The sequence below is a fragment of the Phycodurus eques genome, chromosome 4 (assembly GCF_024500275.1).
Source record: "Phycodurus eques isolate BA_2022a chromosome 4, UOR_Pequ_1.1, whole genome shotgun sequence".
Lineage (NCBI taxonomy): Eukaryota > Metazoa > Chordata > Actinopteri > Syngnathiformes > Syngnathidae > Phycodurus > Phycodurus eques.
In genome coordinates this window covers 21,325,454-21,338,454 of record NC_084528.1, presented here as the reverse complement: position 1 = coordinate 21,338,454, position 13,001 = coordinate 21,325,454, and the positions used below count along the sequence as shown (strand labels likewise).

Genomic DNA, 13,001 nt, shown 5'->3' with positions numbered 1-13,001 from the left:
AGGAACATCTGTGCTCCTGTCAAGTCAACGAAAATCTTTCATTTGATAAGACGAACCAACGCAAGTGTGTAATGTACGAAATGGCACTTTGCTGGCTCATGCTTTCTACATCAGGTGTGAGTCATAGTCTTCACGTATAACGTATAAATCAAAAAGTTAAAACTATGTGTTACATGTCAATGATAACAACATGAGATATGATTAATGCGCACTTGTACTGACGTGTTTGCTCTAAAGACAAAAAAGAAGAAAAAAAACTTACAACACACCACTGAAGAAATGACATTCATTTACAGACAGCTCCGCTAACTTAGAAAGCTAACTAGCAGCTAACTAGCCTGGAGTAGGAAAGGTCTCATTCAATTACTGATCAAATTGGTGACACAACAACATTCATTTACATTTTCATTTTCAAACCTATAACATATTTTTCTGTGGCTTTCTAGCTACTTATTTACATTAAGTTAGCCTGTTTTTCTTCAAATTATTTTATGTTATCCCATACTTTTTATTTGGTCTTTTTTATTATTATTTCATTTCATTTGATCATTTTTAAATTATCAAAGATACTTGGCTATTTTTGTTGTTGTTGATACTTTTTCAATGTACTCTGCTTTTATTTTCTGTATTTTGTTATTTTTATTTGTTTTATTTATCTTAATTTATTCTATTACTTTTATTATAACTTAGGTCTACTTTATTTTTATATTTTATAAACATGTTTTTAATACATTTAAAAATACTAGTACCATGATAATACACGTAAAAATGACTTAACTGACTTAACTATCATACAAGATTAAAGCGACGTTGACCAAATAAAAGTGAAATAAAGTAAAACCACTCAGCCACCCAAGGGAACAGGTAGCCATACAGTTTAACCTAGCGATGTTTAACAGGTATTGCTGGAATTAATAGTGGTGATAATCATTTTTGTGCATGTATCCATCCATCCATTTTCTGAGCCGCTTCTCCTCACCAGGGTCGCGGGCGTGCTGGAGCCTATCCCAGCTGTCATCGGGCAGGAGGCGGGGTACACCCTGAACTGGTTGCCAGCCAATCGCAGGGCACATACAAACAAACAACCATCCGCACTCACATTCACACCTACGGGCAATTTAGAGTCTTCAATTAACCTACCACGCATGTTTTTGGGATGTGGGAGGAAACAGGAGTGCCCGGAGAAAACCCATGGAGGCACGGGGAGAACATGCAAACTCAACACAGTAGGCGCCAGGGATTGAACCCAGATCCTCAGAACTGTGAGGCAGACGCTCTAACCAGGTGTGTACCCTGCCGCCCGACGTTTTGTTTAAGTAGAATAGCACTACAGTATTATGCTTTATAAAACATACAGTAATAATGCAATTCTACTCCTTCTGGTGGTCCATTTTTGTACAGAGAAGCCAAATCCTTTCTTACGTCAGAGTAATTTTTAATAGCATTTTCTGTATTTGATTTTTCTAATATTATTATATATTTTCCTTTTCTACTTCTTTTTGTTTGTTTGTTTGTTTGTTTTATTTTTTCAGTTTTCTGTTTTTGTTATCAATCATTTTTAATTGTATTTTTTTTAATTTGGTTCATATTTAAGTTTTTAATTTATTTGTATCATACTTCTCGATTTGGCATAAGATAATCAGGCATCAAATTTTTTTACATTATTTCCGTTTCGAATACATCAAGTATTTTGGAACCCTAACCCTAAAAATACTACAACCACAATAATGAATGTAAATATGTCTGAGTTTGAAGAGAATTTAACCACAAAACTAAAATAAAGTAAAACCACTCAATCACTCGAGGAAACAGGAAGCGATACTGTCACCTAGTGACGTTTTATATGTATCGCATTAATACTGGTAATAATAATCAGCCAAATTCTATTTCCTAGCGTTATCATCGCACATCACACCAAAAACTAAGAAAACGTGTTTTTTTGCCATGTTATAGGCAGGTGTGCATGTGTGCGTGTGCCTTCGTGCCTGTGTGAGTACTTTCCAGATGAGATGTGAGTCACCACCGCCACCAGACATCTCTGTCTACATGTGTGACTTTGTGTGTGTGCGTGTGTGTGTGTATATGTGTGTGTGTGCAACTGTCCTCCCCGCCTCGCTTGTAATCTGACTTTTTTTTTTTTTTTTTTCAGTCAAAACAAGACAAGGTGCCAAAAAGATAACACCCGCCGGCTCATTTTCATCCACACCTTTTCCCACCTTGGCTAATTTAACAAGAGCGATGATGACATCACAACGACATCTTCAACACAGAAGTCCCCTAAATGGTTGCTCAGTTTGTGGGTGAGTCGACACCAAAATAAACACGTTTTTGGCATCAGGCTGTGTCTGGGTTCCAACATCAGTAAGGAGGGGGGGGGGGGGGGTAATGTTATGGTGACACAAAGAGCTAAACAGAAGCCAAAATGGCAAACACAAACACACACCTGTTGGTGAAAAGGGTGTGAAACTTTAACCATTTTCCCCTTAGAGAATAAAAAGCTTGACTCGTGTGAAAAAAATATTTATTTCACATTAATCTTTTTATTTTGACATGGTAGGTATTTTTTTTATATTATATGAAACTTAAAGGTTGAAAAAAATACTTATTTTATTATATTAATTATTTATTATTATTTTATTCTGCTTTTCATTTTATTTTCTATTTTTTTACATTAATAATTTTTTCATTTGGTCACAGAAGTTTTTAAACATGATGATAAACCTAAATATTTATGATTACTTACTACATAATTATTTTTATTGTTTTATTCTATTTTTAATTTTATTTTGTGTATTTTTTTAGTCATTTTTATTTCATTAATTTTTTTAATTGATTGTTTTATTTGGCCTTGTCAGGTAATCAGGTATTGTAATTTATTTGTATATGATTGTACAATTGTGAAAATATTTTAAAATACATAAACATACTTAACGAGTTAATTATGTGATAAACTATTATACTTTTCTTGTTGTTTGTCTGCTTTTAATTGTTGTATTTTATTATTTATTGTTTATTTCTGTCCTCTTATGTCTTATATATATTATTCTGTACAATGTTTTATTTAGCCCTGTGGGGGTGGGGGGGGGTAAATAATGAAACAAATTTCAACCTGATCAAAGACACTTGAAAATTTAAAAATATTGAATCGGGTAATCAATCACTTTTTGGGGAGGGATTAATTTTATTGTTGTAATTTTACGCTATGTTGTTATGTTTTATTGTGATGATACAATGATACATTTTTGGGTTTGTTTTCCAGGTAATGAGTTTAATTTTGTATTTTTCTGCACGTCATCAAGACTGTCATTCTTATTTTATTGTGTATTGTACTTGAGCTCATTACATGTAGTCAGACATCAATAAAATGATGTGAACCAGAAAAGGGACCATTGTTTTGGATTACTGTACACGAAAGAGAGTCAAAGAAGAGGATGTGGGTGGTGTATCCGCTCCAATGGGTTCAATCAGCGACAACAAACCGGAGTGAGATCAGTCACGCTAGAAGAACAAATGAATAATGAACAATCCAAGAATAAATAGGCCTGCCTGCCTGACTGACTTTATGAAGAATAGCGAACACAGTGCAAAGGCAAATGACTCCCCCTGGTGGGCAGAGGAACCGCAGCCAAACTATGGTTGCCAATGTCTAAAACTGTGATTAAGGGGGGGGAAATAATCCATAAATAACATAAAAAGAAAACTTTAATGAACATATTCTAAAAATAAAATACAGAAAAATCTATTAATTATTTTTAAATACATGAAAACAAATGAAAAAGGCTTATTACTGTCTTAACTTGGTGTGTTTAATAATATAAAAATAATTTTAATACTTGATCCTTTTACAGGTCAAACATATACATGCAAAAAAAAGAAAGAAATCCAGCCATCCATCAATTTTCTGTACCGCTTATCTTCACAAAAAAAATCAAAAATAAAAAGGCTTGTGCATATTTGAGTATTTTGAAAAATTACAAATACTTTGTAAATCAAATTTAATTTAACTTCAAATAAAATGTATGATTATTATAGTAGAATTTTTCAAAAAACTCAATAATCGAGTGCGAACATATGAAGTAGTTGATGGCCATAGAGTGCTAAATTCATTCATACATCTTCCATTCCGCTTCTCCTCACTAGGGTCGCGGGCGTGCTGGAGCCAATCCCAGCTATCTTCAGGCAAGAGGCGGGGCACACCCTGAACTGGTCGGCAGCCAATCGCAGGGCACATAGAAACAAACAACCATTCGCACTCACATTCACGCCAACGGGCAATTTAGGGTCTTCAATTTGAACCCCAATCCTCAGAACTGTGAGGCGGATGTGCTAACCAGTCGCCCACCAAATTAAAAACAGAATAATAAAATTTTTGGAAAAACATCTGATGACCGGAGCCCTCCAAATAAATACGACAGGTATTTTGAATCAATGATAGAATTTAGAATCTAGAATTTATATTATATATATATATATATATATATATATATGTATATATATATATATATATATATATATATATATATATATATATATATATATATATATATATGTATATATATATATATACACACATATATATATGTATATATATATATATATATATATATATATATATATACACACATATGGGCGGACTGGTTAGAGCGTCTGCCTCACAGTTCTGAGGACCGGGGTTCAATCCCCGGCCCCGCCTGCGTGGAGTTTGCATGTTCTCCCCGTGCCTGCGTGGGTTTTCTCCGGGTACTCCGGTTTCCTCCCACATTCCAAAAACATGCATTAATTGGAGACTTTAAATTGCCTGTAGGTGTGACTGTGAGTGCGACTGGTTGTTTGTTTGTATGTGCCCTGCGATTGGCTGGCAACCAGTTCAGGGTGTACCCCGCCTCCTGCCCGATGACAGCTGGGATAGACTCCAGCACGTCCACGACCCTAGTGAGGAGAAGCGGCTCAGAAAATGGATGGATGGATATATACATATGCTGTAATGTATAAATATAAAATAAAAATAAAAAATATTTGAAAATAATTCAAATTAAATATTTCCTCTTTAAAAAAGTAAAAACTAACCAACTAATGCATTAACTATTTTTATATAGGTAATAGTTTAACGAAAATAACATGAATAAAAAGGTACAAATAAATATATTGAACAAAACAAAAATTAAGATATAATTAATAATAATAACAATTAATAACTGGGCCGACTGGTTAGAGCGTCTGCCACACAGTTCTGAGGATCCGGGTTCAATCCCCGTCCCCGCCTGTGTGGAGTTTGCATGTTCTCCCTGTGCCTGCGTGGGTTTTCTCCGGGCACTCCGGTTTCCTCCCACTTCTCAAAAACATGCGTGGTAGGTTAATTGAAGACTAAATTGTCCATAGGTGTGAATGTGATTGCGACTGTTTGTTTGTTTATTTATATGTGACCTGCGATTGGCTGGCGACCAGTTCAGGGTGTACCCTGCCTCTCGTCCGAAGATAGCTGGGATGGGCTCCAGCACTGACCCTAGTGAGGATAACCAGCTCAGAAAATGGATGAATGGATAATTAATAACTAATACATATATATATATATATATATATATATATATATATAAATTAAACAGAAAAATCAAAAATACAATAGCTTGTTACCACATGGACTATTTAAATCTGTGATGTGTTTTTAATAATCTCAAATTTGGACAAACATTATTGTTTAATTTACAGGGCCTTATAAAAATAAAGTAAAATATAGAATCATAAAAAAAAACTGGAAATGTGGAGGGATTGTCTTTATTATACAGATTTTTGTATATTTTCTAATCACTGACTGAATGAAATGATGACATCATTCAGTCAGTCATTCCTTACATTGTACATAAATAGTAGAAACACATCTATTCCAACAGAAACACATCTATTCCAACAAAACACACAATTCAACAGACACAAGACAAACAAGAAAAAAAATCTCAAACAGTTCCAAATGATTTGAGTTGCTGTTCGTTAACAAAGTCAAACAATGGCGGCTCATGCGCAAACTTTCAATCTGTTAAATTGACACTAATCCACCTTTAATCTCTTAATCTAGTTTCTACTAAAGGGAAAATTAGTTGCAGTATGGTGCCAAATTTTAAGAAGCACTTTAGGCGAGCCACATAAGAAGAAAAAAATCCATTTATCATCATTTCATCCCAATTTTTTACATTCCTGAGTACTTCTTCAAAGTAAAAATAAGACTGCTAACATCAAAATGTACAAACAATAAAACACTCAATCTTGTTCATCATTAATGATGAAAGATGTCATATTTGTGGGGACAAAACTCTTTGATGCTGGCTGGATTGAGTTTGCGCGTAATATGATGACCTCGCCTGATGTCACGTATGACGACATTTTAGGGGGGGGGAATTCCGAATGAGACGACCTGAACACTCCATAGAACGACCCAAAAAATAATTCCATAAATGCCATCTGAACTAGGGTCTCATGAAATAAGATATTTTTTTTTTTTTTTTGTGCAATTTGGAGGAAAATGTTACCTATTGCTACAATTCCAAATCAAACAATTTTAACACACTGAAGCAAAACAAAAAAAAAACAAAAACCAAAAACAAAGTAAGGCTTCAATTCCAAATTGGACGGACGTATTGCCCCAAAGAAAGACAAAAATCCCGGAAGTCAATCCTTCCTTGCTCGCTGAACTGAGGTTGCGCGTAATTTGCTAACATCTCGAACAATGTCATGAATTCTGGCAGGCTCGAGTGACCTAAAAACTATATATTCCACAAATTTAGGCGGTAGAAATCCCACTTAGATTACCGCAACACACACAAAAAACTAAATCCGTTGATGCTCACTGTACTGAGTTTATGCCTAATCTACCAACTTTTTGTCTGACTGATGTTTTGTGTGACTTCAGCAGCATATTTCTGCCTGAAATATTTGTATATTCAGAATTGAATTTGACTTAACACCCCAAAGAAAGTAAAAAAATAAAAAAGTAAAGTACATCTCTTGATGTTTGCTGAACTGAGGTCTTTGCGCCGAAAGCTAGCATTTCAACTGACATCATGCGTTATGGCTTTTTAATGTTTTTTTCCTGCAAATTCCAAATTACAAGATAAAATAACAACACAAAGAAAGATAAGTTACCTCGATGCTTGCTTAACTGAAGCCTTACACCATTAGCTAACATTTTACCTGACATCATGCATTAAAGTTTTTTTTTTTTTTTTTTTGCAATTTTGGAGACAAGAGATTTGAAATTTCCTCCCATTGATCATTATGGGGAATGTCAACAAAACAGACGAACTAACTGCTCTTAGTGTAGTTTGTTTACATTCAAGCTTCAGCTCGCAGACAACGCGAGTGACCTCATGCATGCTGTGATCGCGAGATTACGGATTCAGCATCAGCGTAGCCTGAGGAGATTTCATTCAGGTTCCTCTCTCTCTCATGAAATAACAACTTCATGTAACATGAAGACTGTGAAATGAGAGAGAATCAAAAAATGACAAATGAATGCATAAAAAAAATGAAAAATTTGTTTTTTTTCAGTTGAAAAATACTTGCAAATAGGTGAATTGCAAGTACCGAACAGCAAATATGTGGGGGTTTACTGTATACGTATGTTTTATTTACTGCTGTAATACCTGAATTTCCCCAATAGGAATTAATAAAGGATATGTTCAACTTCTCTTAGTTGCTCTTGGCCGGGCTGGTTCTCCTGAGCTCGGCCAGTTTGCTGGTGACAAAGTTCCATTTGAAGGCGGCGTCCTCGCCTGGCCCTCGTCCTCCCAGCGTGACGTATTTGGAGAAGCTGTTGCTGTCGTCGCTCTCCCGCCGCTCCTCCTCCTCCTCCGCCACGGCGTCCATTTCCATTGAATCGGACTGACCCGGACACGCATCCTCTTCTTCCTCCTCCTTGCCCTCATTTTCTTCCGTCGGCTTATGGGCAACGACGGCGGCCTCTGCTTGCTTCTTGGCAGCCCAGTTGGCGGCGAAGCTATCCCAGAATCCACTGCGCCGAGCGGGTCGGGAAGGCTCCTGTGGCTTTACTGCAAGTGGACTGACATACATACATAAATAAACAAATTATTCGATTTTTGTTGTAATTTTTTATTGTTTTATAGGTTTGATTTTTGTTTTCTAAGTCAAAGTTGTTTAAATGATTCTGTATTTTACTATTTTACTTATTTGAAATATTTTTATGCATTTTTATGTTTGATTTTTCAATGTTGTATTATTTTTTTATATTTTAAAATATTTATTTTAAATTAATCATTTGTAAATTATTATTTGATTATATTCATTTATCATTATTTTTATGTCTTGTTTTTATATATACTGTATTTTTGTTTTCAAATATTGCCTTTTTTAAATTCATGTTGTTTATTTTTGTATATGCTTTGATGTTTTATATATACTTTATTTAATGTGATCTTTTTTTACGTTTTTCTAAAATTGGATATTTTTCTAATCATATTATTTAATAATAATTTGTAAGTTTTATGTTTTGTGTACGTTTGTTTATTAAATGTTATTATTTAGTCCATTTTATACTCTTGCTATATAAACAATTCATACACATTAATATGTATTGTTTTGTGCCTTTTGAATGTCAACGGAGGGCACTATTGTTGTTGAAGCTTTGTTGGTCGAAGCTTTGCAGGTCGACCCGGGCCCGGGGATTAAACCCGGGTCCTCAGAACTGTGAGGCTGACGCTCTAACCAGTCGTCCACCGTGCCACCAAATGCATTCAGTTTTTGTTTTTTTTACATTTTACACAACGTCCCAACGTCATTGAAATTGGGGTTTGTACAGTATATAACTTATTCCTGTTTATTTTGTAATTTTACTACTATATCGCCCCCCCACACTCTTTTAAAAACATATTCAAGATTGAAATACGTTCAACAATGAGACTCATAAATAAACATGTATACACACACACACACACAGTGTAGTCCACTCACTGGTCAGCGACTGGAGGACTTTCTGTCTCTTGCAGTAGTTGGTGCTCGTCATCTTTATTGAAGAGAGCTGACAGTCTGTTCCAGCTCTTGGCCCCTGCCCCTTGCATCTGGACACGAAGACAGACACAGACACACACACACACACACACACACACACACACACCCACACGGGGTCAAAGGGAAGCAGGTTCGTTCACGTATGAGATGGCATCTGGCCTACTTTACGGGCCAGCTGGGAAACTGGGTTCTGGCCTTCGTCTTGTTGGGCTGGACTCATCACGTCTTCTTCCACCTCGCTCACCTGAACACACACACGCAAAGTCACATTTGTGCATGGTACGCCATCCAGTGGCTTTAATGGGTACTCCATGTGTTCCCTCCAGCGATGACGATCTCGAGTGGATATTAAAAGTCTACACACTCTTGTTCAAATGCCAGGTTTTTGTGATATAATTTTTTGTTTTCAATTTTTAGTGTGACTTACAGTATAACTTGTGCAACTCAAGGGGGGGGGGACGAAATATTTTAATGGGGGACCGGTTAAAATAAACAACTGGGACAATGGGGTTGCACACTTTGTTGTGTTCCTGTGTCTGATTGAGTTTCTCGCCACTCTTTTTAACTTGTGGTTCACTTCCGATGAAGCCAAACTGAAGCCCACAAAACGTTACACCAGTGATTCTCAAAGTGTGGGGGCTCCCTCTAGTGGTACCCAAAAGCATCACTGCCTAAATACAATTCAGCTGCATTAGAATTGTTTACATCTTTGCACATTTTTTGTTTTCAAACTTTTATTTCCGTGGTTTTTTTTTTTTCACTTTAACTATTATGTCCAAACATTCTCTTTGAAACATTATTTAAGATCAGTTAACCCTCATTGAACATGGGGTTACAGTCTAAACCCCGCAATAAGTGAAATCTGTCAAGTGAGCGACCACTTATTTATTATGTGGCTGTATAATTTATAAGTTTCATTGATACAATTCAATGCCAGTATGTGTTTGGAGAGGTGCGGGTATTTTATTTGTCCATCTGTAGTCACCATCCACACACTCAACGCAAGCGCGTGTCAGGCAAAAGCAGGTGTTATCAGCTTGAACAACAGCCCATGCAGACATGGTTTCCGGCCTTAAGCATTGGCACCGTTCCTCACACTGACGGCCCTGGCAATGTAGTCAGTGAAAAGCATTATGGGAAACCAGAATTCATTGCAGTGATTTTTAACTACAGTACTGTAGTTGTCGAAAATCAAGCTGGACGTTGCCCATTAATGCATTTGTTCCTGTTGTTATTGTTCTGACTGTGTGCATTAGCTATTCGTCGGGCTAAAGTTGGTATTTGGGAATTTATTTCATAAAACTCTGTATGTGGCTTAAGTTTTAAACAGTGGCTCTCCGGTGAATATTTTTTGTATCCTCAAACAATTCGGTGACATACCAAATGTATGAGTTACGGTTATGCATGGAAGTTTCTTTTTCTGCGAAGAAGAGCCCAATTGACCTTATGTGAGTCATTGCTGCCATGTTAAAGTTATATAGTCAAAAAACCCAACTGTACCAGAGATATACAAATGAGTAGCTGCACTACACTAACCTACAGTGTATATATAAAAAAATAAAATAAAATCACGGTGCACTGAACCCGCAATAAGTGAACCGCAATATAGCGAGAGCTTACTGTACAGTTTCTTGTTTTCCTTACAACTTATTTTGTGAGACTACGCTGGAAAAGTCGATGCGTCATAAATTGCGTAGTCAGAAAGTGGGTGTTTGCAAAGGCACTAACAGAGGAAGCAACATATGTGCCACAAGCCCTAGCTGGACATTGCAGGAATAAAGTGAGCACTACCATCTTTGTAATATATTCATTTTGTACAGCTCCTGTATTGTATCTCATTAGCTTAGATTACAGTGCACCGAGAAGTGCGAGTGCACCTCATGTTGCGGGTGGCCACTGAGATTTCTCGACTAAAACTGGGTAAAAGTGGATTAACGAAAAAAAAAAGATATTTTAGTTACGACATCTCTTTTATATTTTATGCTTTTATTTAATTGTTTTTAATTAAAAGGTATTTTAATCATTTTTTTTTAAAATAAGTGTTTAAAATATCTATTCAAGTGATGCTTTGGGTTCCCGGTCCAAAAAGGTATAAAAAATATGAGATATGCTCTATTTTTTTTTATGAAAATATGATTGCTTGATTGATTGATTGAAGAATGTAATTACTCAATCAATTGATTAATTGAATTCTTTTTTTAGATCAACAACTACCACACTCAAAACAACCATAAAAATCAAGCACTTTACTTATATAATATTCATATTAAATACATTATTAATGTATTTATTGTCCAATTTAATAATAACATATTTATACTGAAACTAATTCAATTCCTCCTATTTCTTTTTTAAACTGGGTGATGTTTGGACATTGTTTCAGCTCCATGCTCCATCTGTTTTATAACATCACTCCATTATTTGACATGCAAATACAGTTATTTATGTATTTATTTATTTATTTGTGTATTTATTTATTTATGTATTTATTATTGTGGTTCTGCATTTTTGGACCCTAAAGTTTGCCATCGCTCTTATTTCATACCTCCACCTTGCCTCTCTTTCTTGAAACATTTTCAGTCAATTGCTTGGTAATCAATTATTCCTGGCTTTGTAAAGATGTTGTCCTGTTTGAAATTCCACATTATCATTATTTTTTATTATTTCACAAATAGCTGATGAGTCTCTTCATAATAACGTTCCTTATGGACTACGCTAATGGCTCTTTTTTTTTTTGTATAATAATTTCAATGTACTTTTTGTATTTATTTTAATATCTGTTTACAAACAAGGATTGAGGTAAATTTTAAGATATCTGTAGGGGCTAGTTATGACTGTCCTTAAATGAGGCCAAACGTGAGACCTGCGAGACGCAAGGTCTAAATTGAGCCACTGAGAACTAGAGTGGGCTAACTCAATTTTGTCATTTATGATTTGTGATTTAAAGTTTTAAAGCTGCCGTCCGACGACTAACACTAAGCGTTCAGTGCAATAGTGGCCCAAGTCCAAACATCTGTCAAATCTATCAATATTACATGAGAGATGATAAATAACATTCACTCATACGAACATGCAAACGTATGTAAAGGCACCTGAGCTAAAAAAGTGATTAGTGAAATAATGAACTGTTAAAATTGGAACTAAACATTGATTCGGACGATTATTCATCTGAAAGATATAGCTTTTCTCAGTTCATTTTGGAACTTAACTTAAAAACAACCAAAATGGAGTCAGCCCACTCAAGTAGTCAGTGGCTCCATTGTGCACAATGTTGTTTTTAACACACGTTTAGCCATAAACAGTTTGATATGGAGGCCATCCTAACCCTAGTAATCGTTCACTTGTCCCAATTAGAAAGCCAACGTCATTACCTCTTCAGCCGAGTCGTCCACATACTCCGGGTTGAGCGTCTTCATGACTTTGCTCTTATAAAGTCTCCACAACGGATTCATGCTGGCTTAGTTGGACACTTGTGCTCTGACTTTACTTCCAGCGCTCTGTTTTACCTCGTTCTCTTTTTCCTTCCTTTTTCCTCTTCATCAAGTGGTCAGCAGCAGGTTAGAAGCAGGCCCGGACACGGCGTCACCACCGCAGCATCAGGGGAGCCGGCACAGGTGAAGCACACGCACGCGTACACGCACACACACACACACACACACACGCAGTGAGGGAGTGAGTGAGTGAGTGAGTGAGTGAGTGAGTGATCGTCACAGTTATGGACGCCTGCCTGGGTTACCTGGAAACAGGTGTGGATTTCCTCATGCATATTTCATAGAGTCTCTCTTCCATTGCCACAGCTCCATTGTCAGACACAACTGGCTCCAGTAACACATATTTTTATTATTTTTTTACTTGATGTCATTTATTTTATTATTTAATTTGCCATCTGACATGCAAGACATGCTTTTTTACTTATTAATCTGCTGTCACCCATGCAACATTTGTAAACACAGATACTGACTTTTTAATGATTTTATTTTGTTGGC

The 13,001-nt window shown here is 35.9% G+C and overlaps 1 protein-coding gene across 1 annotated transcript; it reads right to left on the bottom strand.

Moving 5' to 3' along the window:
* Nucleotides 1-7,577: 7,577 nt before the first annotated feature.
* Nucleotides 7,578-12,467, bottom strand: LOC133402104 (uncharacterized protein C1orf232). The gene is made up of 4 exons (XM_061675688.1): nucleotides 12,387-12,467; nucleotides 9,179-9,259; nucleotides 8,959-9,065; nucleotides 7,578-8,050 (listed from the first exon to the last, which is right to left on the bottom strand). The coding sequence occupies exons 1-4, from the start codon at nucleotides 12,465-12,467 to the stop codon at nucleotides 7,681-7,683; spliced, it is 639 nt and encodes a 212-aa protein (XP_061531672.1). The 3' UTR covers nucleotides 7,578-7,680.
* Between the last annotated feature and the right edge of the window lie 534 nt (nucleotides 12,468-13,001).